Consider the following 21,171-nt stretch of genomic DNA (forward strand, 5'->3'; position numbering starts at 1 on the left):
AGGCTGCCGGGGACCCAGGCACGAGCACCTAACCCCAGGGCCCCTCCTCAGGAATTGTGCACGTGTAGGCACTGGGCTCACGTTCCCGGTGCGAGAGAGATGACGGGAGGCGTCTTGAGGTTCCGTGTGGGTCTGGCCAACAACTCTGGCCTTGGCCCCGTCCCCGAGGTCAAGGGTCACACCGTCGGGTTCCCATGGCCGTCCCCTCCCGCCTGGTTTCGGCCAACTCTGAGCCTGCTCGTACTGGCAAGAAGGAAAAGGGCTCTCGACGGAGCCTAATTACGGTGAGGAGGGGGCACCCCGCTGCCAGCAGGAGGCTAGGAGGCAATTAAGCACAAGAGGAATCCTAATAATGCACCATCAGTGAGGAAGGCATTCCGAAAGGACGCCCAAGCCGACCGTGAAAAGCGAGGAGGTTGAGGTTGCACCGCCGTGGAGACCAAGAATCGACTGCCGCTTGGGAAAGAGGTTCCAGAAATGCGCATGCGCAAAAGCCACGCGCGCGAACACGGTTTCCCCTGCCTAAGCATGCGTACCGCTCTCACCGCCCACTGCCATCAGAAGAATGGTGTTTCCTCGCAGCGCCTCTCTCTGGAGCGATCCGGAATTGGCGCGTGCGCAGTACGGTGGCAGTGGCGAGGAAGGCGGGGGTTGCACGTTGCCTGCCTCGAGCTCTAGGTGGGCGTCATCCTTCGGGCTGAGCCGAAGCACGCACGCGCGGAGGTTCGCACGCGGGGAAGGGCGGGTGCGCGCCGCGGGCATGCGCCATGCGGGGCGAGACGGCGGCTCGGCGGGGTCATCCGGGCGCAGGCGCAGTGCGGTGTTTGTCTGCCGGACTGACGGGCGGCCGGGCGGTGCGCGGCGGCGGTGGCGGCGGGGAAGATGGCGGCGTCCTCCCTGGAGCAGAAGCTGTCCCGCCTGGAAGCAAAGCTGAAGCAGGAGAACCGGGAGGCCCGGCGGAGGATCGACCTCAACCTGGATATCAGCCCCCAGCGGCCCAGGCCCAGTAAGCACGGCGGCGTGGGGGAGGGGGCGGGCGGGCGGGGCGGGGCGCGCGCCGCGGGAGGCCCCGCCCCCGCCACAAGGCCCCGCCCCCGCTTCCGGGGCGCTTCGCGCTCCTCTCAGCCCCCCCGCTATGGGCTCGCGGGGCGAGGGTCACGGTGACCCGGGGGGCGTGGGGCCGGCGAGCTCTGGGGGGTTTGCACCCTCGGGGCCTGGGAGCCCAGTCCCTGGACCCAGGAGAGGCCCCCAGCTGATGACCCGCCCCCATCGCCGTGATCCTCTGGGTCGGGCTTCCCCGACTCCACGCGACCGTGACCACATCCAGGTCGCCCCGAAAACACAGACATGTCCCCTTTGACCTGATGTTACCACTCTCGTCATCTCAGGGACTGTCTGGCGCCCCCCTCCCCCGACCTGGGGGCTTGTCAGCCCCGTGCAGCGGACGATCTACGCACACGCGCACGCCTGGCCCGGGGACACCTGAGGTTACTTTACCACAGAGAGCCCCTCCCCAACTCTTCTGACCCGAGGATTCTCCCTCTCGCTCTCCCTGTGACCGTGTCTGGGGTGAGGGGATGGGGGGGGCTCCCTTCTCCTCTGCGCCCCGTGACAGTGACTTTGGCATTGGGCTCAGCAGACCCCCCTCCCACATACATCAGGCCCCCTCAAACCCCTGTGACCAGTTTCACTGTCACCATCTTGGTGAGCGTGTGGTGTCTGATCTCTCCAGAAATGCACATCGACCCCCAGCCAGCCCGGTGACTTTGTCACCTGTTTTCAAGTGATGGCTCCCCTTCCGTTCACACCCACACCCACCTGATCTGGGGACACCTGAGGCCAGTGTGACTCTAGGCCTGCCCCCGACCCCCCAGCACACATCCTCCTGCTTTCTGATCAATCCCACCATCTCCGTACCTACTTCCCTGAAACCTTGTCATCCTAGATCAGTACCTCTCACTGTGCACACTCTTGGCTTGGGAACACTGACCATATCTAGTCTCTTGGCTTTTTCCCCAAGAGCCTGGTCTGTAAATCCTCTGGGCTGGAGGGAATCAGATTTTCAAACCCTGCGAACACCACCCCTGACCCGTGATCCTTTTTGTGTCTTTCTTGATCCAGTAAAATGCTCTCATGTGTCCTCTGATGTGACCTTTGTAGTTTATTTAGCTCTCTATGGAGTCATTAGGACAGACGAGAAAGGTACCCCCTGTATGTGGGCACCCCACCCCATTCCCTGGTCACCCAGCCTGACCTTCACAACCTGACACTCTCCTGTCACTCTCTCTCCTGACCTGAGTCAGCATGGGTTCCTCCTTGGGGAATTTCTTGGGGGTCCAGAGAAATCATGGAGGTGGAGATTGTGGCACAGGACACTGCCTGGGACAAGAAGCCCAGCTAAGACACGGGTCCCTGCTAGCCCCTGGGGCTGCCCTCCCTGGCCCCTGAGTGGATGAGACAGGGTTGGGTCCAGGGTCCCCGGTGCCTTCAGGGGTGGCGGGGTGCCTTCATGGGTGGCCGTTCCCATGCAGAGCTAGGAGGCCGGTGGCAGGCAGGCCCCCGAGGAGTCCCCTCCAGGCGTCTGTGTCTGTGTCAGCTCCATCCCATCCTCCCCGCCCTCCCCATCTCTGTTGGTTCCTGGCCATCTCTGCAGTTCGGTGCCTCCCCCCCTCCTCCTCGTTTATGATTTGATTTCTTTTCTTTTGGACGAATCGGTCGTTTCTGTTGTGATTTATCGTGGTGTTGTTTTTTTTCTTCCTTCTCCCCATCCAGTTATTGTGATCACTCTAAGCCCTGCTCCTGCCCCGTCCCAACGAGCAGGTACCAGCCTTTTTATCATCGCTGCTTGGACATCTGCACCATTGACCTAACCGCTGCCCCGGCCGCAGAATGGCGTCCCCCGGCCCCCATGCTCTGTGTGTGTCCCCATGTCCCTTCCCCTCTCACTTTCTCTCTCACTCCACTCAAGCAGCGGTCAGCCCAGCCCGGCCTCTTTTGTCCTCCCTCCTCCTCCCCCTCCCTTCCTCTCGCCTCCATTTTGGACTCCCTGGAGGAGGAGGTGGGCTCCCCACTGAATGGGAGTCTATGGCCTTCAAGGGCGTGCACGCCTGTGTGTGTGTAACTGAAAGAGAAAGTCGGGCCTGGTGGGTGGCCTGTGCCTATGGATCCCTCTCAATAACTAGATGAACACACAGCACTCCCCCTTCCCGGGTGCCATAGCATCCCTGGGCGCCAGGGACACAGCAGTGAATAGAACAGACGGAGCCCCTCTCCTCTGTAGCGGGGGCTGTAGTAGGGGGGCCCATTGGACAGGGAGCACATTCCCACCAGAGAGAACATTCTAGCCGGGTGAGTGGCCCTGCAGGGGGCCAGCCTGGGGGAACCTCTGGAGAAGGTGAGCATTGAACAAAGCCGCTGGGGAGGCCTGGCACAGTGGCTCATACCTGTAATCCCAACACTCAGGGAGGCTGAGACAGGAGGATCATCTGAGCCCAGGAGGTCGAGGCTACAGTGAGCCATGATCACACCACTGCACCCCAGCCTGGGTGACAGAGTAAGATCCTGTCTCAAAAATTTAAAAAACGGGCCAGGCGCAGTGGCTGATGCCTGTAATTTCAGTATTTTGGGAAGCCAAGGAGGGTGGATCTCTTGAGGTCAGGAGTTCGAGACCAGCCTGACCAACATGGTGAAACCCTGTCGCTATTAAGAATGCGAGACATTAAGCCAGGCGCGGTGGCTCACACCTGTAATCCCAGCACTTTGGGAGGCCAAGGCGGGTGCATCACCTGTGGTCGGGAGTTCGAGACCCCAACATAGAGAAACCCCGTCTCCACTGAAAATACAAATCAGGCGGGCATGGTGGCGCATGCCTGTAATCCCAGCTACTCGGGAGACCGAGGCAGGAGAATAGCTTGAACCCGGGAGGCGGAGGTTGCAGTGAGCCGAGATCACTCCATTGCACTCCAGCCTGGGCAGCAAGAGTGAAACTCCATCTAAAAAAAAAAAAACATAAAAGAGATTAGGTGGAAGTTGCAGTGAACTCAGGTCGTGCCACTGCACTCCAGCCTGGGCAACAGAGCAAGACTCCGTCTCAAAACAAAACCAAAAAAATGTAAAAAGCGTCTTGAAGGAGGTGGGGGGAGAGAAGACAGCCCTGCCCGAGCTCTGAGCGTAGTGCCAGCCTGTGGTGGGCATGCAGGCTGTGCCCCATGCCCGTGTTGGGAGAGGGAGTAGATGAGGTGCCTGGCCCTGTGAGTGACTGTGAGTGTGTGTGTGTCCGATGGGCAATGGGGACTCTGTCCCAGCTGCATGGGTGTTGGGTCCACAGCGGCACGCCCCGCGTGTGTGTTGTGCTTGTGTGCACTTGCACGGCGTGTGTGTGCATGTTGACATGGCAGCCTGCACACCTGTGGCTCCTGTCAGCAGACACGTGCCCTCCAGCCTCTCGCTCTCTCTCATCCATTCTTTCTCTCTCATCCTCACCCTCTTGCTGTCACTCCACCCTCCTGAGCTGCCATGTGGCCATCGCCACCTCTGTGGCCTCTGTTCTCAGGGCCTTTGTGTACCTCCTTCCCCCAGTGCCTACCTGAGCCCTCCCTTCCGTTCCCCCGTGCTCCAGTCTGTAGGCCAGCAGCCTCCTCCCCAGGCTCTGGGGCTGCCCTCAGAAGGCCTGGTGGGCTGTGCCGGGGAGGGGGCCCACAGGACTCCTCGAGGGCTGTGGTCCTCACCCCCTGAGTGCAGGGCGGGAGTGGGACTCAGATACTCTCTGAGGGCGGGAACCACGCAGTATCTCAAGAGACACCAGGTGCACAGGGGTTGGGGGCTGGGTGTGAGGGGAGCACAGGCCCTCGGGAGCCAGAAGAGGATCGGGGCTGTGGCTCAGGCCATGGACAGAGCAGAGGCACAAGGACCTGAAGAAGCAGAGGGGGGAACCTGGCCAACGCAGCGAGATCCCGTCTCTACTAAAAAGACAAAGATTAGTTGGGCATGGTGGCGTGTGCCTATAATCCCAGCTACTCAGGAGGCTGAGGCAGGAGAATCACTTGAACCTGGGAGGTGGAGGTTGCAGTGAGTTGAGATCACGCCATTGCACTCCAGCCTGGGCGACAGAGTGAGAACCTATCTCGGAAAAAAAAGGAAAAAAAAGCACCAGTGGGAGGTGACATGGTGCTGCGGAGGCTGCAGTGGCCAGGACAGCGGGAGGGGCACGGGAGGTGAGGCCTCTAGGCCAGTTAGGAAAGCTGGGCCTGACTGTGTCCCCAGGTCCCCGGAGCCCTTCCCCAGCTCCTGCCTGGTCCTCCAGGAGGGGAGCAAGGGGACACAGCTCCTGCAGGGGCTGGTGGGACCAGGTAGGGGCAGTGCTGGGCCTCCTGATTGAGACTGAGGTCAGCGTCCTCCTGCCTCTCCTACTGGCTGAGATCAGGGTCCCAGGCACCCAGGGGAGGGACGGGGTTTAGCTGCCAGCGTGGAGCGGGTCTGTCTGTTCGTGTTAGTCCCTGGGCACCAGTCACCAGGAGCCTGCAGAACTGTGGGAAGAAAAGGTGGACGGGGCAGGAGGAAGAGAGGGGGTTGTCCGTTGAGGGCTTTGGGAGAGCGGCAGGCCCCAGCCCCTGTGGGAGGGGCACCTTGGGAGGTGTGTGCAGCTGTTGTCAGGGCCTCTGGGATGGGAGGTGTCAGGATTGGCTCCTCTGGAGGCCACGTTGGCATCCCGGCCTCTGTTCCTGCACCCCATCGCCAGCCCAGCCAGGGAGACCCTAGCTCCTCCAGGAAGCTGCCCTCCTGTCCCAGGCCCCTCTCTGGCCTGTCTGTGCAGTGCCTCCTCTGGGCACCTGGGCCCAAGTCTTGGTTCCTGTCTGTCTGTCTGTCTCCTGCCCTCCCACCCCTAATGCTGCCTGCCTGCCCCAGGGTGCCCGCCGCCTGCCCGCCGCCTGCCCGCCCGCTGTAGCATGCCCGAGCTGCCCGCATGCAGGCTGCTGGATGAGCCAACCCCTGCCTGGCCCAGCATTGGCCCCACCTGGTCCCGCCAGCCCCTGCAGGAGCTGTGCCCCCCAACTCTCCTCCCAGATGATGCAGGCCCCCTGAGGTCCTGTCCTGCCCCCACGGGCCCCAGCTCTGCAGGCCAGGCCGGGAGGCCCCCGTGTCAGCCCACTGGCCCGAGGGGGCCCTCCCGAACCCGGAACAGAACATGGGGCAAGGCAGCCTGAAACCTGGGTCTCGTGCCCACTGCCTCCCCAGGGTGGCCCCGCTCGCTCTCGTCTGGGAGCCAAGTTTAGTGCTACCAGCAGGGCCACAGCCCGGGCCAGCCCTGGCAGGCACTCCACCCCCGCCTATCCAGCCTGTGGGCGCTGTGGTCCTGGGCCTGCTTCCTGGGCAGAAGTGGGAGGAAGCGCCCACACCTGTCATGGAGGCTGCCTGGCCGAGGGACACCTCAGGTCCCCGTCTCATTTCTCCGTCAGCGTAGACTTGGGGCTCCCTCTCCCCTGCCAGCCTCTTCCATTTCTTTCCACGTCAGGGGATGAGACAAGGGACCCTGAGGACAGTCTGGGGTGGGAGGGAGACCCCAGCTCCTCCAGCCCAGCAGGGCAGGGGCTGTGCCGGCCTAGCTAGGGAAGCCCAGGAGGGGAAGGTGAGGGTCCCGACCTCTCCCTGGAGTGCCAGATGTGGAGCTGAGACCAGCTGGGTGCTGACCCCTCCCCTGCCACTGGTTCTCACCCCCCCAGCCCTGCAGCTCCCGCTGGCCAACGATGGGGGCAGCCGCTCGCCATCCTCGGAGAGCTCCCCGCAGCACCCCACGCCCCCCGCCCGGCCCCGCCACATGCTGGGGCTCCCGTCAACCCTGTTCACGCCTCGAAGCATGGAGAGGTGAGCCAGGGGCCCGGCAGGGTTGGGTGGGAAGCAGCATTGAGGGGCCACCGTGCCAGCCTCGGGGAGGGCGGTTAAACCGGTGAGAACCCCGGTATGGGGGGCTGGGGTGGCCAACCTAAGGTCAGGACCCACCTCCACCGGCACCTGCTCCTTGTCCCCAGCATTGAGATTGACCAGAAGCTGCAGGAGATCATGAAGCAGACGGGCTACCTGACCATCGGGGGCCAGGTACCACCTTCACTGTGGCGGGAGAGGGAGGAGGCCCAGCCAGGCTGGACCCATCCTGGGGGTGCCAGTGGGGGGCGGGGGGCGGTGACAGAGGCCCCGGGGACCCTCCAACCCTCCCTCTCCTCCCAGCGCTACCAGGCAGAAATCAATGACCTGGAGAACTTGGGTGAGATGGGCAGCGGCACCTGCGGCCAGGTGTGGAAGATGCGCTTCCGGAAGACCGGCCACGTCATTGCCGTTAAGGTGAGCCTTGGCGGCTACCCCAGCTGCGCCCCACACCCCGGGCCGGTGCTAAGGCTCCCTCCTGTCCCTGCCTGTGCAGCAAATGCGGCGCTCGGGGAACAAGGAGGAGAACAAGCGTATCCTCATGGACCTGGATGTGGTGCTCAAGAGCCATGACTGCCCTTACATTGTGCAGTGCTTTGGGACGTTTATCACCAACGTGAGTCCCCAGCCGTGCCAGGTGCCCCCCGCCCCCGCACCCTGCAGGGTCTCCTCCTCCCTCACCCCCTGCCCCTTCCCAGGGAGCAGAGCCTCTGGGGGCTGGGCCAGAAGACACAGCTCCCCCGGGAACCCCCTCTTACTGCAGACGGACGTCTTCATCGCCATGGAGCTCATGGGCACCTGTGCCGAGAAGCTCAAGAAGCGGATGCAGGGCCCCATCCCCGAGCGCATCCTGGGCAAGATGACAGTGGCGGTGAGTGGCCAGGGGGGCGTGCACCGGGCAGGTGGCCTTGGGCCTGTGCCCCCGGTCACATGCACCCTCCTCTGCCTACCTGCAGATTGTGAAGGCGCTGTACTACCTGAAGGAGAAGCACGGTGTCATCCACCGCGATGTCAAGCCCTCCAACATCCTGCTGGACGAGCGGGGCCAGATCAAGCTCTGCGACTTCGGCATCAGCGGCCGCCTGGTGGACTCCAAAGCCAAAACGCGGAGCGCCGGCTGCGCAGCCTACATGGCGGTGAGTGGGGGCCCTCCAGCGGGGGAGGGGTGGGGCCTGGGAGCCCGGCCCAGACTTGGAGATACATCTTCTCCTCCTCCTCCTCCTGTAGCCCGAGCGCATTGACCCCCCAGACCCCACCAAGCCAGACTATGACATCCGGGCCGATGTATGGAGCCTGGGCATCTCGTTGGTGAGTTGGGGCCCTGCCCCTTTTCTCTAGCCAGGAGTGAGGGCTTCTGGGGGACTTGGAGGGAGGAGAGCACAAACCTGTCCTGGCCGGTCCAGCCCTGCCCATCTCCCTCCCAGGTGGAGCTGGCAACAGGACAGTTTCCCTACAAGAACTGCAAGACGGACTTTGAGGTCCTCACCAAAGTCCTACAGGAAGAGCCCCCGCTTCTGCCCGGACACATGGACTTCTCGGGGGACTTCCAGTCCTTCGTCAAAGACTGGTGAGACCCTCCCTCCGCTTGGGAGGTCAGGGGCAGCCCGCTGCTCTGGGCAGCTGGGGAGGCAAGGCGGGAGCGGAATGGAGGCCCCACCCTGGGATGGGTGGATGCGGCTGTGGGCGGGCTCGTGGCTGGTGGCTGCAGACAGGAGCTGGAGCTGGTACCTGGGGAGCCACGACCTGGGTTTGGACCTGCCCGAGGGGACAGCCAGCCCTGTAGCATTGGCAGGGTGGCTGTGGGAGATTGTGAGCACGCTTCTGCAACGGACACAGCTACAAGTGCAGGAGGGCCATGTCCGATTCTCTCGGAAGCCCCACCCAAGTTTCTGGGGGACCTCAGCCAGCTCTGACCCCCGAAGTCAGGCCCTTGCCACCTAGCCAGGAGGCTCCAGGACTCACAGTTGCTCCCAGCCGTCAGCCGGGGTCCTGAGGACATCCACAGCTCCTTCCGCCACACACATCTTGGGGACCGCTGGCTCCTTGGGGAGGGCCTGACCACGGGGGTGGGACCAGCATCCCCTCCTGCCCTGCTCTCACATCTGTCTTCCGTTCTCTTCCTCTAGCCTTACTAAAGATCACAGGAAGAGACCAAAGTATAATAAGCTACTTGTGAGTACCTGGGGCCCTCCCAGTCCCGGTCCTGTCCCTGCAGCGGCGCGAGGCCCGGAGGGAAGACCCTCTCCTCCTAAGCCCCACCCCCTCGGGCCCACAGGAACACAGCTTCATCAAGCGCTACGAGACGCTGGAGGTGGACGTGGCGTCCTGGTTCAAGGATGTCATGGCGAAGACTGAGTCACCGCGGACTAGCGGCGTCCTGAGCCAGCCCCACCTGCCCTTCTTCAGGTAGCTGCTTGGCGGCGGCCAGCCCCACAGGGGGCCAGGGGCATGGCCACAGGCCCCCCTCCCCACTTGGCCACCCAGCTGCCTGTCAGGGGAGACCTGGGACCTGGACGGCCACCGAGGGCTGAGGACAGAGTGGGGGGTGCCCACCCACCCCCCCGCCCCGGGCCTACCAGGCCCCCGCCCTTCCCACCCCGGGGTAAGCCGGCCGTGTGCGTCCCCCGACAGACACTGTGAACGGAAGACAGCAGGCGGCGAACAGAGTCGCTGTTCATTCAGCCGCAGCCTCTGGGCCGGGGCGGCCCCCAGGGGCCAGGAGAGAGCCCCCGAGTCCCGCAGCCACCACGCTCCCAGCGTGCTGTGCCCTTCGCCACTCCCACGCACCTGTTTCTCCTCCGTCACCCTCTGTCCTCCGCTCTACCTCTCTGTCCTTGTCTGGCTCTCCTGTCACCCTCCCTGCCTCTGTCTCCTGGCCTGAGCCTGTGCCCAGCCACCTCCTGACAGGTCCCCTGGGTCTGCATAGGTCTCCCGTGGCGCAATGAGTCAGCGGCCCCCAGCAAGGCGGTGTGGGCATTGCCACTGCTGCCAGATGGGGCTGCGCGCGCTCTCTCTCTCTCTCTCTCTTTGATCTCAGGGGGTCCTTTTTGGAGTTTATTGTATTTTATTGTACTTGGTGGGGTGTTTGGGGTGGTGGGAGGAGAGCTTGTTCTCATGGGGTTTGTCGGTACCTTCAGAAACTTTTACCAAAGTCACGTTTAGCTGCTTGTTGTGTGGCCCCAACTGCCCTCGGGCACTGGGGGGCTGGGCTGGGGCCGCTGCTCTGGGGTCTCTGGGAGCCACAGCTTGGGGGTGAGTTGAAGACCTCAGGGGGTGCGGAAGGGTCTGCGGGGCCCTCACTGCACAGGATGGCCTTCAGGGAAGGTGGGCACGGGGCATGGCGCAGAGCAGGTGACCGGAGGGAGTCGGTGACAGAGCGGGGCCAAGGGAGGGGTCCGGAGGGAGTCAGGGATCGAGGGCAGAGGGAGTGGATATGGGGGTTTGAGGACGTATGACAAGCCCCAGCAGGGGTGGGGGCCGGGCTGAGGGTGGGGGTGTGAGGCGGTCACCCCCATCGTGCCCTTGGCCGTTCCTCCACTCACCCACCTGGCCCAGCCCACGTTGAGGTGCAGGACTGGGAAGGCCCGAGTGTGTGCACCGGGGGCCCAGGCCAGGTGCCCCCCAGAGCCCGCTGGGGTGGCCAGAGCAGGAGGGGGTGTGTTTCCTTTTTGTGGGTGTTGCATGCAAATCAAGTGGACAAGAAAAAATAAAACAAAAAACAAGAAAAAAAAAAAACAAAATCCCGTGAAACCACAAAGAAAAACCAACACCAAAGGCGCAGAAGCCGGCTGGCTGTGGCGGGGGCAGCGTAGGTAGTATCCCTCTCCTCTCACCTAGCCTGTTGACTCTTGTTATGATATTCACAAAACGCCGCATGTTTAAAAAGTCATAGACGTCATCTTCTCTCTGTCCCCAGCGGGGAACGCCACCTTCTCTTGCCCCTTGGTCCGTTTGTCAGGGGCCAGGGGTCTGCTGGGTGGGGGTGCCAACAGGCCTGGCCCTTTTCTCCTCCCGTGTCCAGCCATGGGGGCCTCTGCGGATTCCCGGAAGGTTGCATGGCTGGTCCCAGGACCAGCACAGGCCTGAGGCCGGGCTGCCTGGTTTTATTTTTATTTAACTTTATTTTCTGTTTTATGAGTGTGTGTCCGCCCACCCCCACCCCCTTCAGTGTTAAGTGGGGAACCCTGGGGGAGTCGATCCTGCCTCCCAGCCTCTCCCAAGACCTCCCCCCTCGTCACCAGCCATCCCTCTGGACCAGGCAGAGGGCGGACCGGGTGGGCAGGGGCCTGAGGGTGGCTCGGGCCAGCCCACCAGCCAGTGGACCCCTCCTCAGGCCGCCAGTGGCGCCCTGCCCCTTTTTAAAACAAAATGCCCACATTTGTAAACCCTTAGACGCTTGAGAATAAATCCCTCCCTTTTCTTCCACCGAGTCTGTGGTGTGTCATGGGCCTGGCAGGGCGAGGGGGCAAGGGGGTGGGTGTCAGGGGAGGCCTCTGCATTGAGGGGAGACTGAGGCAGGTTTGGGAGCTGAACGGGAGGTGTTTGTAGTGACTTGCCAATGGATATCAAGCAGCTGGTGTGAGGGACCCCCTACCCCTATTGGCCACAGGTTGGGCAGCAGAGGATCCCTTAATCCCTCCAGGCCTTGGACATTGGCTCTGGTGTCAGCCCATCAGTCTGCCACCCCCGCTCCCTGCCTCCCTCCTGGCCAAGGACAGGGCCACCTGCCCACGTGCGGGACCTGGGTGCAGCCCAGCTGGTGTCTGCTCTGGCCCCGAACACTCCGACTTCAGCTGGTCCAGCATGCTGGGCACCGTGCTACTGCTGGCCCTGGTCCCAGGGATCGCCACCTTGCCCAGTGGGCCACCTGGTATGTATGAGCAGGGAGGTGACTGGTCTGTCATGCTTCTATCACTATGTCACCCTCTTTACTTTTTTTTTTGAGATGGAGTCTTGCTCTGCCACCCAGGCTGGAGTGCAGTGGTGCAATCTCGGCTCACTGCAACCTCCACCTCCTCTGTTCAAGCGATTCTCCTGCCTTAGTCTCCTGAGTAGCTGGGACTACAGGCGTGTAACACCACGCCTGGCTAATTGTTGTGTTTTTTAGTAGAGACAGGGTTTGCCTATGTTGGGCAGGCTGGTCTTGAACTCCTGACCTCGGGCGATCCACCCGCCTCGACCTCCCAAAGTGCTGGGATTACAGGTGTGAGCCACCGTGCCTGGCCGGTGTCACTCTTTTTCATCTAGACCTCTGGTCCTCCTCTCGGGGTGGGGACGGGGCAGGGGAGTGGGATGGGGTCTTTGTCCTCCATCCCAAGGGTGGCTCACAGCCCCACTTCGGCAAAGCTCCCTGCAGCCACGGAGAGGGCCAGTCTACCCAGGCACTCTTCAGAAGTGGGTATGTGGGGACGGATGAGGGGGCTCATGCCTGTAATCCCAGCACTTAGGGAGGTTGAGGGTAGAGGATCGCTTGAGGCCGGGAGTTCCAGACCAGCCTGGGCAACATAGAACCCTTATGGCCATGTTGGCGAGTGTCTGTGGTGACAGCTACTGGAGAGGCTGAAGCAGGAGGATGACTGGAGCCCAGGAGGTGGAGGCTGCAGTGAGCTGTATTCGCACTACTGTACTCCAGCCTGGGCGATAGAGGGAGACCTTGTCTCAGAAAACAAGGAAAATGGATGTGCAGGCATCTTTCGTATTTGGAGATTATCCGTTTTACCGGGACCCCGCTCAGCACCTCCTGAAGGCAGACATCAGTGTGTGTGTAGGGGCACGGAGAGGGGAGGGGACCCCATGGCTGCCTTAGCCTGGACAGGTGGAAGCGTCTCAGATCTTGGTGGCCTGGCTGGGCTTTGGCTGTGCCCAGGAGAGCCTCTAGGGAAAGTATCCTCTTCACTTCCCTTCCTCGTTGGTGACAGCACCTATGTCCCCTTAGAAAGGGGAACCGTCGGTCCTGCTGCGTCCCCAGGAGCAGCCCTGGGGAAGGTGGGGGAGCTCTGACTTCACCCAGCCGGACCCCACCATCGGGTGCTCCTCACCGCGTCTCTTCCGCCCCAGGGAGGCCTTCGCCAGCTTCGGAGGCTTCTCTAGGGGCTCATGGCTCTGCAACCGGCTCAGCTGCTGGGCTGTGCGGGTCCCAGGGGTCGCCGGGGGCACATCACCGTCAGGGGGAACGTGGCGGGGAGCCCGTCATGGGTGAATCCGCCGCCGCAACTGCATCCCTTTTCCAAAGGCGGCGGCGGGGGCGAGGTGGTACGGTCACTTTTCCCAGAGGCCTAAAGGGCAGCGCGCGTTTTCTCTCTGGGCCGCCCTCCCCCCCACCTCCCGCCAGCACCCCCGTTCCCCGCGGCGCCCGGCCCCTGGCTGCGCAGACCCCTCTTCAGTCTGAAGCTGTCTGACACAGAGGACGTCTTTCCGCGCCGCGCGGGGCCGCTCGAGGTCCCGGCCGACAGCCGCGTGTTCGTGCAGGTGGGGGCCCCGCGGACACCAGGGGCGGATGGGGGCCGGTGGGGACGGGCAATCCGTGATGGCGCCTCCGTCCCCCAGGCGGCCTTGGCCCGTCCCTCCCCGCGCTGGGGCCTGGCCCTGCACCGCTGCTCAGTGACGCCGTCCTCACGCCCGGCCCCGGGGCCCGCCCTGGCTCTGCTGCGCGAGGGCTGCCCCGCCGACACCTCTGTCGCCTTCCCGCCACCGCCGCCGCCGAGCCCGGGTGCCACCCGCCCCGCGCGTTTCAGCTTCCGCCTGCGCCCGGTCTTCAACGCCTCGGTGCAGTTCCTGCACTGCCAGCTGAGCCGCTGCCGCCGCCTCCGGGGAGTCCGCCGGGCGCCTGCGCCTCTGACGCCGCCGCCGCCATCGCGGGTGCGCGGGCGCAGAGCTTGGAATCCGGGCGCCGGGGTCCTTCGGGGACTGGGCACGAGCGACTCTGGCAGTGGAAAGGGGATACTCTTGGGGTCTGAGGATCTGGAGGTGGGGAGAGGTGGGGAGGAGGGGCCATCTCTGCCGACAGTTTCTCCGGGGACAGTGTGGACACTGGGTTCCCCCATGGACAGCTCTAGAATCCTTCAGGGCTGGGGGTTGGATGTAGAAGACCACTCAGGGGACACATTTCTGGGAACTTGGTGCTGGGCCTCACACGCTAGGTGCTGGGAGACCCGGCCCATGCAATCTTGTGGGGCTGGGATTTGGGATCCTTAGGGGCTGGGCGGCTAGCCACTTGTATGAGTAGGGGCTGGGCTCAGGGATCCCTAAGGGGCCGGATTTCCAGGGGTCCCATCTTGGCTGTGGTGGAGAGCGGGACTCAGGTCTCACTTGGGGGCCCTGGGGACCAGAGCCACGATCCCGGTGCCCTAATGTCCCTGTCTCTTCCCCACCTTCCTCTCCCCCAGTGTCTGCCTCAGGACGAGGCGTGCGCCGGCACTGGCAGTGGCAGCGCCGAGGGTCTGGCTGCCGACGGCCCCCACCTGCACACGCTGACGCAGCCTATCGTGGTCACCGTGCCGCGGCCGCCCCCTCGTGAGCACGCAGTCCTCCTCCGCAGGGAGCCGTGGGGCGGCAAAGGGGGTGGGAAGGACACCTGGGACCTGGAACCAGTCAGCGTGGCTCTTCCCACAGGGCCGCCCAAGAGTGTCCCCGGCCGCGCCGTGCGCCCTGAGCCTCCCGCGCCGGCCCCTGCGGCCCTGGAACCCGCGCCAGTGGTGGCGCTGGTGTTGGCAGCCTTCGTGCTGGGCGCCGCACTGGCTGCCGGGCTGGGCCTCGTCTGCGCGCACTCAGGTACCCACCTCCGCCAAGCCGGGCCCCCAGTCTAATCCCGCGCGTCGGGACCCGGGGCGACGCGATCCCGCCTGTGGGGCCTGATCAGCCCTAGCTAGGCCTGCCTCCGCGATGCCCGCAGCAGCCCCCAGAGGCCGCCCTTAGCCTGGCGTGGTGCGCAGCAGCCCTTCTGCAGCTCGCCTCTACTTCCAGCGCCCCCGGCTCCCGGCCCGCCCGCGAGAGCCTCGCCCAGCGGTCCGCAGCCCAGAAGGCCCCAGTGAGGAAGGTAGGTATGGAGATGGAGTTGGGGGAGGGAGGAGATGACAGTGACGCTTCCTAGCGCTTAGTTCGTGCCAGGCACTGAGGTTTTTGGGGTTTTTGTTTGTTTGTTTGTTTTTGAGAGGGAGTTTCGCTCCTGTTGCCCAGGCTGGAGTGCAATGGCGCGATCTCGGCTCACCGCAACCTCTGCCTCCCGGGTTCAAGCGATTCTCCTGCCTCAGCCTCCTGAGTAGCTGGGATTACAGGCATGCGCCACCACACCCGGCTAATTTTGTATTTTTAATAGAGATGGGGTTTCTCCATGTTGGTCAGGCTGGTCCGGCACACCCGACCTCAGGTGATCCTACCGCTTAGGCCTCCCAAAGTGCTGAGATTACAGGCGTGAGCCACTGCCCCCCGCTGTTGTCAATGTTTTACGCCTATGAACTAACTTAATCCCCTTAACCTCCAGGCGGACACTATTATAATCCCCATTTTAGAGACGAGAATAATGAGGCATTCTCTGAATTAAGTAGCTTGTCAAAAGTCAATACTGGGTGGAGCTTGGATTCGAACTCAGGCAGTGGGTCCAGCCAGGAGCATTAGGTGGGGAGAGGCATTACACGAGGAGAACTCAGCATTCAGACCCGGCTCCCACTCTCACCCCGGCATACAGACCGATGGAAGAGGTCAGTGGTCTGCTGGGAAGGGAGGTGGCCCGCGTAGCGTCCCCTCTCTTGCTGAGCCTCAGCCACCCCTCCCAGAGATGGTGCGCCCCCAACGTGGTCCGGAGATACACCCAGCTACCGCTTCGGGACCAGGACCAACAGGACCGGACCCGCCTCCCTGGACCTCGGACCTGATGGGGCCACGACCCCGGTGCTTCTCTCCTCCCCGTCCCTCCCACCCACCTGTGCTCAAAATAAACCTCTGGATTGACCGGCTAAGTTCTGGTGCAGTCAGTGAGCGCGCAAGGTGCGGGGTGGGAGATGGGTGGGGAGGCTTGGGGAGAAAGCTGGGAGTAGGACTTGGGGAGGATTCCTGAGAAATCCTGATTTAGAGGGGTGGAGCCTGGGGGCGGGGCCCATACCCCCGCATACCCGTGTGCACTCCCGGGTCATGGGAGACTCTAGGGCGTTTTGTCTCAAACAGAAAGCGACACCTGGCCGAGCGCGGTGGCTCCCGCCTGTAATCTCATCACATTGGGAGGCCGAGGTGGGTGGATCACTTGAGGTCAGGAGTTCCAGAACAGCCTGGCCGACATGGTGAAACCCCGTCCCTACTAAAAAAATACAAAAAAAGAATTAGCTAGGGCGTAGTGGCGCGTGCTTATAATCCCAGCTGCTTGGGAGGCTGAGGCAGGAGAATCGCTTGAACCCAGGAGGCGGAGGTGGCACTGAGCCGAGATCGCGCCATTGCACTGCAGCCTGGGCAACAAGAGCAAAAATCCGCCTAAAAAAAAAAAAAAGCGACACCCAACCCCACAAGAGTAAGTTTAAAATAAACCCTCCCCCTCCCTCTTCTCCTTACCCGGACAACTGCCCATCTGCCTCCTGCGATCTTCCTCAAGCCAGGCCTTCTCTGCTCTCCACTACCCACGCCCGGACCCTGCCCTTGCTCGGCCTCGATCTTCTGCCTCTGCTCCGGTCTACTCCTGCTCCAGTCTCCTTAGATTGTCAGTCTAGTCTAGAGCTCCTTAAATCTCTCTTGCCTTATACAGGCAAGAGTGGGACTATCAGCCCCAGGCTACAGAAGAGGAAACTGAGGCTAGGCAAGGCTAAATCACTTGCCCAAAGTCCCCAGGCCTGTCTGACCCCAGAGCCCAGCTTCTTGACCACGACTGGATCTTCGGACTTCACCTTTCAGCCAGAACCCACCCCTCTGCGAGAAGCAAAGTACACAGTAGTAGCTTCATGAGTTAGTCCAGCAATAGAAGGAGGGCACGAGATCCAAGGTGTCGTCCCCACTTCATAAATGAGATAAAGTGCAGGCTGAGGGTCTCCTTGGCCCCGCCCCAGTTCCAGTGCTGATCCCCCCCCTTCACTTCCATTGGGGCGGGTCCCCAGGCCTGCAAAGGCGGAGCCACACCCCCACGTGCGTCCGCCTCCGCGTGGTGCTTTCTGGCCTCGGCGGCCCCCGTAGCTCCGCCCGCCGGAGACCTGCCTTACAGCGCCTGCGTCTTTCTGACCGGCATGAAGCCACCTCCCAGGCGGCGAGCGGCCCCGGCGCGCTATCTGGGCGAGGTGACCGGTCCCACGACCTGGAGCGCTCGCGAGAAGCGGCAGCTAGTGAGACTCCTGCAGGCGCGGCAGGGCCAGCCGGAGCCGGACGCCGCCGAGCTGGCCCGGGAGCTGCAGGGCCGGAGCGAGGCTGAGGTGAGATGCGGTTTTCCGGACCAAAACCAGGCTGGAGACGGGGCTAGGGTAGGGCGTAGAGTGGGCGGGGCTGCGGCAGGAGCCGGCGGGGCGGGGCCAGGAATGTAAGCGAGCGGAGCTGTGGCGTGGGGCTGAGGGGCGGGGCGTTAGTGGGTGAGCCTGGGCTGGGTGAGGGGCGGGGCGTGGGCGGGAAGAGAACAAGGCCTAGGGGCGGGGCGAGCTTGGGAGCAAGACGTGGGCGGGGCATAAGTGAAGCGAAGGGGCGGGGCGATTCTGGGGGCGGGGCGTGCGTGCCGCTGAGGGTTGGAGAGTGGGTGAGTGGTTTGAGGGGCAGGGCGAGTCTGGGGGCGGGGCTTGGGCGGGATAGGAGCAAGACTTAAGGGCGGGGCCATTTTGGGAGTAAGACGTGGGCGGGGCGTGGGTGGGATGAGTGCAAGCTTTAAAGGCGGGGCGAGCTTCGGAGTAATGCGTGGGTGGGGCGAGGGCGAAACGGGCGGAATGAACTGGGAGTAAGATGCAGCCGAGGCCAGTCTTGAAAAGCAACGCATGCTGTTGGACAGGATACGAGCTTGAAGTGAGAGTCAGGGAATGGGGAAGAGGGGACGAAGAAGGGAGTTGAACGGGGTAGTAGCCAGCATAGGGTTGGGCCCTGGGCTGCGTGAAGGAGCCGGAACTGGTCTGGGCCTTACACCTTCCTTGGGTAGCTGGTCAGACTCTGGATGGGGTAGGGGCCTTGGCGGTCACTGGGACTCCTAACACCGGGCTAGCAGGAGACTAAGGCGCAGTAGCGGGGCCCAGAGCAGGCAAGGGAGCGGGCTTTGGCTTCTCTGCTGCAGCCCTGAGCTCATAGAAGCCTCATTCGGCCTACTCCTCTTTCCTTTCTAGATCCGGGTCTTCCTCCAGCAGCTCAAGGGCCGCGTAGCCCGGGAGGCCATTCAAAAGGTGCATCCGGGTGGCCTTCAGGGACCAAGGCGCCGGGAGGCACAGCCCCCAGCCCCCATAGAGGTGAGGCAGATGAACAGGGCGAGGCTGTCCAGGGCAGGTCCCTGGTGCGTAGGTGGGAGTTGTGGAGGATAACCTGATTAGGGGATCCCCAGGAGGGGCAGGGCTTGGGGGGCCCTTGCAGGCTGATCCCTGGGCTGACCTTGTACCTCTGGCTTCACTCAGGTCTGGACGGATCTGGCTGAGAAGATAACAGGGCCACTGGAGGAAGCCCTGGCAGTGGCTTTCTCGCAGGTACGGCCATCCCCCAAGGCAGGTCGGGGCGTCCCAGAGGACAGGGTCACTGGGCCAAATCATGTGAACCTGGGCCCTGGGCCCTTCCTGTTGCCAGCTCTGTGGCCTCCATCAGTCACTGGACACCTCGAGCCTCAGTGTCCCTGGCTCTGAGGCCATCTCCTGTCTGAGCAGCATCTTAGGGTGGCCGAGAGGATGGGGGAATGTGTAGACGGTGAGAGAACTTTCTAGCTTCCCTTACTCCCTGATCGTTCTGCCTGCCAGGTGCTCACCATCGCGGCCACGGAACCGGTCACCCTCCTGCACTCCAAGCCCCCCAAGCCCACGCAGGCCCGTGGAAAGCCGCTGCTCCTGAGAGCCCCTGGAGGGCAGGACGACTCTGCCCCTGAGATACCTAGCTCCGCCCCCAAGGCACCTAGCTCCACCCCCGAGACTTCTGACCCTGCCCCTGAGAAACCTGCGTCCTCGGCTGGTCCCTCCACTGAAGACGACTTCGCTGTGGACTTTGAGAAGATCTACAAGTACTTGTCCTCTCTCTCCCGAAGTGGCCGCAGCCCTGAGCTCTCAGCAGCTGGTGAGAAGGATGGGGGGGGGCGCAGAGGCAGAGGGATCGGGGTCCCTGGCGGCAGGTAAGGGTGTCTCCTTACCCCTCCCCTCCATCCGTCACTAGAGTCGGCTGTGGTCCTCGACCTGCTCATGTCACTTCCAGAGGAGCTACCCCTCCTGCCCTGCACAGCCTTGGTTGAGCATATGACGGAGACGTACTTACGTCTGACAGCCCCCCAGCCCAGCCCCGCTGGAGGGAGCCTGGGGCCTGCTGCCGAGGGGGATGGGGCTGGCTCCACGGCACCAGAGGAGACCCCCCCAGCCACCAAAAAGGCCGAGCCCAGCGACTTGAAATCGTCCTGGCAAGCAGCTGGGATCTGTCCCCTGAACCCATTCCTGGTGCCCCTGGAGCTTCTGGGTCGGGCAGCCACCCCTGCCAGGTGAGGGGCATGGCGGGCAGGAGGCACACCAGGCCCCCTGCCCTGGCCCTCGGTTCTGCTCGGCTGGCACTGGCTCTTTCCGAGGATTCCGTCGTGTGGGAATGTCCCTGAGATGACGCTCAGCTGTGGGGCCTCTGAGACGCCCCACACTTTGGGGGTTTCAGAAATGGAACCCCCGTTGTACGGGGGTTCGGTGGGGGTTACGGGACTCCACTCACAAGCCTTCCGACCTCCAGGACAGGCGGACAGGGCTGGCCTCCCCCAGTCCCCAAGCCCCACTGTGCCTTGTTGTCTGCTGGGGGCCACAGCTGGCACTGCACACCGTAAATGCTCTCACACGTTTCCCCTTCCTGTACCTCATCTTCACTTTCTTCAGCTGACCAGTGGTGGATACTACTACCTGCTGCCAGCTCCTTCCCCTTCCCGGGGGTATTCTGTGACCATGAATAAAGTCCTCATTATTCTCTTTCTCTTTCGCCTGTGACTTAAAGATAGAAGTGGGGCCCCTGAAGTGTCAGAGCTTGGGGTCACAGGGCTGGGGTGTGTGCCAGGGAGGAGAGCTGCCAGCTGTCTGGTCTGATGAGGCCTGGGGTGAGGAGCCCCTGGGTTACTGTAGAGCTGACAAGTGTGGATGGGAAGGGGAGAGCCGGCAGGGTACCTTGGGGACAGGTGTCAGGGATGGGTTTCAGAGTAGGGCAAAGTCACATGGCACTGGTGGAGGGGAGAAGGCAGCAGAGTGGGGGTGGCCCGGCGGAAGGAGTCAAGCCCCAGGCTAGGGGGCTAGAGGAGAGAGGAAGAAAGGGGTGGGCTGTCCCAAGTGGCAGGAGGCTGGTGGGAGTGGAATGTGTCCCCTGGGGTATCCTTGGGACCTCAAGGATTCCTAGAAGGCGGGGAGGGAGGGGCGCTGGAGTCAGGGCTGACCTCAAATCCCTGGGGGTGCTGGGTCCCCGCTTGGGGCTCCCTCCATCAGCCTCACCTGCCCTGTGGGTGTGGACTGGGGGTCGGGTCTGAGGGAGGGAAGCAGATGTCCTCCCCCGGCACCGCGCCCTACGCCCAGCTAGTAATCCAAGTGGGTAAAATTCTGTTCGCGGAGTCTGCGTTCACCCAGCCTTCCTTTTATAGAAACGCTCATTCCTCCCCACACATACTGCACACGGCTCCCCGGGGGTTGCACATCTCCTGGGAGGGCCTTGGAGCGCAGCCAGCCCGCTCCGTCCGTGGTCACCGTTCCACCACGCCAGACTCACAAACGCTGCCAACGGTGGTGGGCAGGGGGAGGAGGCTTAGGCTGCAGGTACAGTCGTCGGAGCCTCCCTACAGGGCTGGTGGAGGGTGTTCCTCCCAGCTCCCCGCAGGGCTGACTCTCTCTCACCACCCCCAGCGCCTCCCCAGGTCAACAGAATTGTGTGTGGAGGGGAGGGAGGGAGCTGGGGATATCGAGATGGTTACACATCAGCCCCACAAAGCCGGTGAAAGGGCCTGTGATCTTGGTGTCTTTGCAGTCCTGGGAAGCTTTAAAAACATGCAGAAGCCAGACCTAGCTTCCACTTCCAGCCCTACCAGACTCTAGCCATGTGACTATGGGGCAAGGAAGTCACTGGAGCTGCCGGCCCTCGGTCTCCTGGCCTGTAGAATTGGGATGCTAACGG

The 21,171-nt window shown here is 62.9% G+C and overlaps 3 protein-coding genes across 12 annotated transcripts; all 3 read left to right on the forward strand.

Moving 5' to 3' along the window:
• Positions 1 to 814: 814 nt before the first annotated feature.
• MAP2K7 (mitogen-activated protein kinase kinase 7) lies at positions 815 to 11,343 on the forward strand. Of its 6 annotated transcripts, none has more exons than XM_074025636.1 (12): positions 815 to 1,006; positions 1,389 to 2,820; positions 6,720 to 6,861; positions 7,026 to 7,092; positions 7,222 to 7,335; positions 7,415 to 7,534; positions 7,682 to 7,789; positions 7,875 to 8,054; positions 8,146 to 8,226; positions 8,322 to 8,485; positions 9,045 to 9,090; positions 9,194 to 11,343. In XM_074025636.1, exons 3-12 carry the CDS (start codon positions 6,815 to 6,817, stop codon positions 9,326 to 9,328), a joined length of 1,062 nt encoding a protein of 353 aa, XP_073881737.1. In that variant the 5' UTR covers positions 815 to 1,006; positions 1,389 to 2,820; positions 6,720 to 6,814; the 3' UTR covers positions 9,329 to 11,343. The 6 variants fall into 6 exon arrangements, with proteins under 6 accessions (XP_073881737.1, XP_073881738.1, XP_045235842.1 ...); XM_074025637.1 differs by having other exon boundaries at positions 8,343 to 8,485; XM_045379907.2 differs by having other exon boundaries at positions 2,773 to 2,820.
• Positions 11,344 to 11,694: 351 nt separating this feature from the next.
• On the forward strand, positions 11,695 to 15,872 carry TGFBR3L (transforming growth factor beta receptor 3 like). Its single transcript, XM_015440388.3, has 7 exons — positions 11,695 to 11,788; positions 13,250 to 13,386; positions 13,465 to 13,776; positions 14,304 to 14,430; positions 14,530 to 14,688; positions 14,881 to 14,953; positions 15,602 to 15,872. Exons 1-6 carry the CDS (start codon positions 11,722 to 11,724, stop codon positions 14,946 to 14,948), a joined length of 870 nt encoding a protein of 289 aa, XP_015295874.3. The 5' UTR covers positions 11,695 to 11,721; the 3' UTR covers positions 14,949 to 14,953; positions 15,602 to 15,872.
• Positions 15,873 to 17,102: 1,230 nt separating this feature from the next.
• Positions 17,103 to 19,992, forward strand: SNAPC2 (small nuclear RNA activating complex polypeptide 2). 5 transcript variants are annotated; one of them, XM_005587809.5, is made up of 5 exons: positions 17,103 to 17,300; positions 18,186 to 18,305; positions 18,468 to 18,536; positions 18,801 to 19,110; positions 19,207 to 19,992. In XM_005587809.5, exons 1-5 carry the CDS (start codon positions 17,118 to 17,120, stop codon positions 19,524 to 19,526), a joined length of 1,002 nt encoding a protein of 333 aa, XP_005587866.3. In that variant the 5' UTR covers positions 17,103 to 17,117; the 3' UTR covers positions 19,527 to 19,992. The 5 variants fall into 5 exon arrangements, with proteins under 5 accessions (XP_005587866.3, XP_073881739.1, XP_005587867.3 ...); XM_074025638.1 differs by having other exon boundaries at positions 18,186 to 18,242; XM_005587810.4 differs by lacking the exon at positions 17,103 to 17,300 and adding an exon at positions 17,770 to 17,874.
• The last annotated feature ends 1,179 nt before the right edge of the window (positions 19,993 to 21,171 follow it).

This window comes from Macaca fascicularis, chromosome 19 (assembly GCF_037993035.2).
Source record: "Macaca fascicularis isolate 582-1 chromosome 19, T2T-MFA8v1.1".
NCBI classification, from domain to species: domain Eukaryota; kingdom Metazoa; phylum Chordata; class Mammalia; order Primates; family Cercopithecidae; genus Macaca; species Macaca fascicularis.

Bases quoted from the DNA above. Each gene is read 5' to 3' on its own strand.
- SNAPC2 (XM_005587809.5), top strand. From the start codon at position 17,118: ATGAAGCCACCTCCCAGGCGGCGAGCGGCCCCGGCGCGCTATCTGGGC. The intron at 17,301-18,185 runs GTGAGATGCGGT...TTTCCTTTCTAG, and splicing joins AGGGCCGGAGCGAGGCTGAG to ATCCGGGTCTTCCTCCAGCA. The intron at 18,306-18,467 runs GTGAGGCAGATG...GGCTTCACTCAG, and splicing joins AGCCCCCAGCCCCCATAGAG to GTCTGGACGGATCTGGCTGA.
- TGFBR3L (XM_015440388.3), top strand. From the start codon at position 11,722: ATGCTGGGCACCGTGCTACTGCTGGCCCTGGTCCCAGGGATCGCCACC. The intron at 13,777-14,303 runs GTGCGCGGGCGC...CCTCTCCCCCAG, and splicing joins CGCCGCCGCCGCCATCGCGG to TGTCTGCCTCAGGACGAGGC. The intron at 14,431-14,529 runs GTGAGCACGCAG...CTCTTCCCACAG, and splicing joins CGTGCCGCGGCCGCCCCCTC to GGCCGCCCAAGAGTGTCCCC.
- MAP2K7 (XM_045379907.2), top strand. From the start codon at position 883: ATGGCGGCGTCCTCCCTGGAGCAGAAGCTGTCCCGCCTGGAAGCAAAG. The intron at 7,093-7,221 runs GTACCACCTTCA...CTCTCCTCCCAG, and splicing joins ACCTGACCATCGGGGGCCAG to CGCTACCAGGCAGAAATCAA. The intron at 8,486-9,044 runs GTGAGACCCTCC...CTCTTCCTCTAG, and splicing joins CAGTCCTTCGTCAAAGACTG to CCTTACTAAAGATCACAGGA.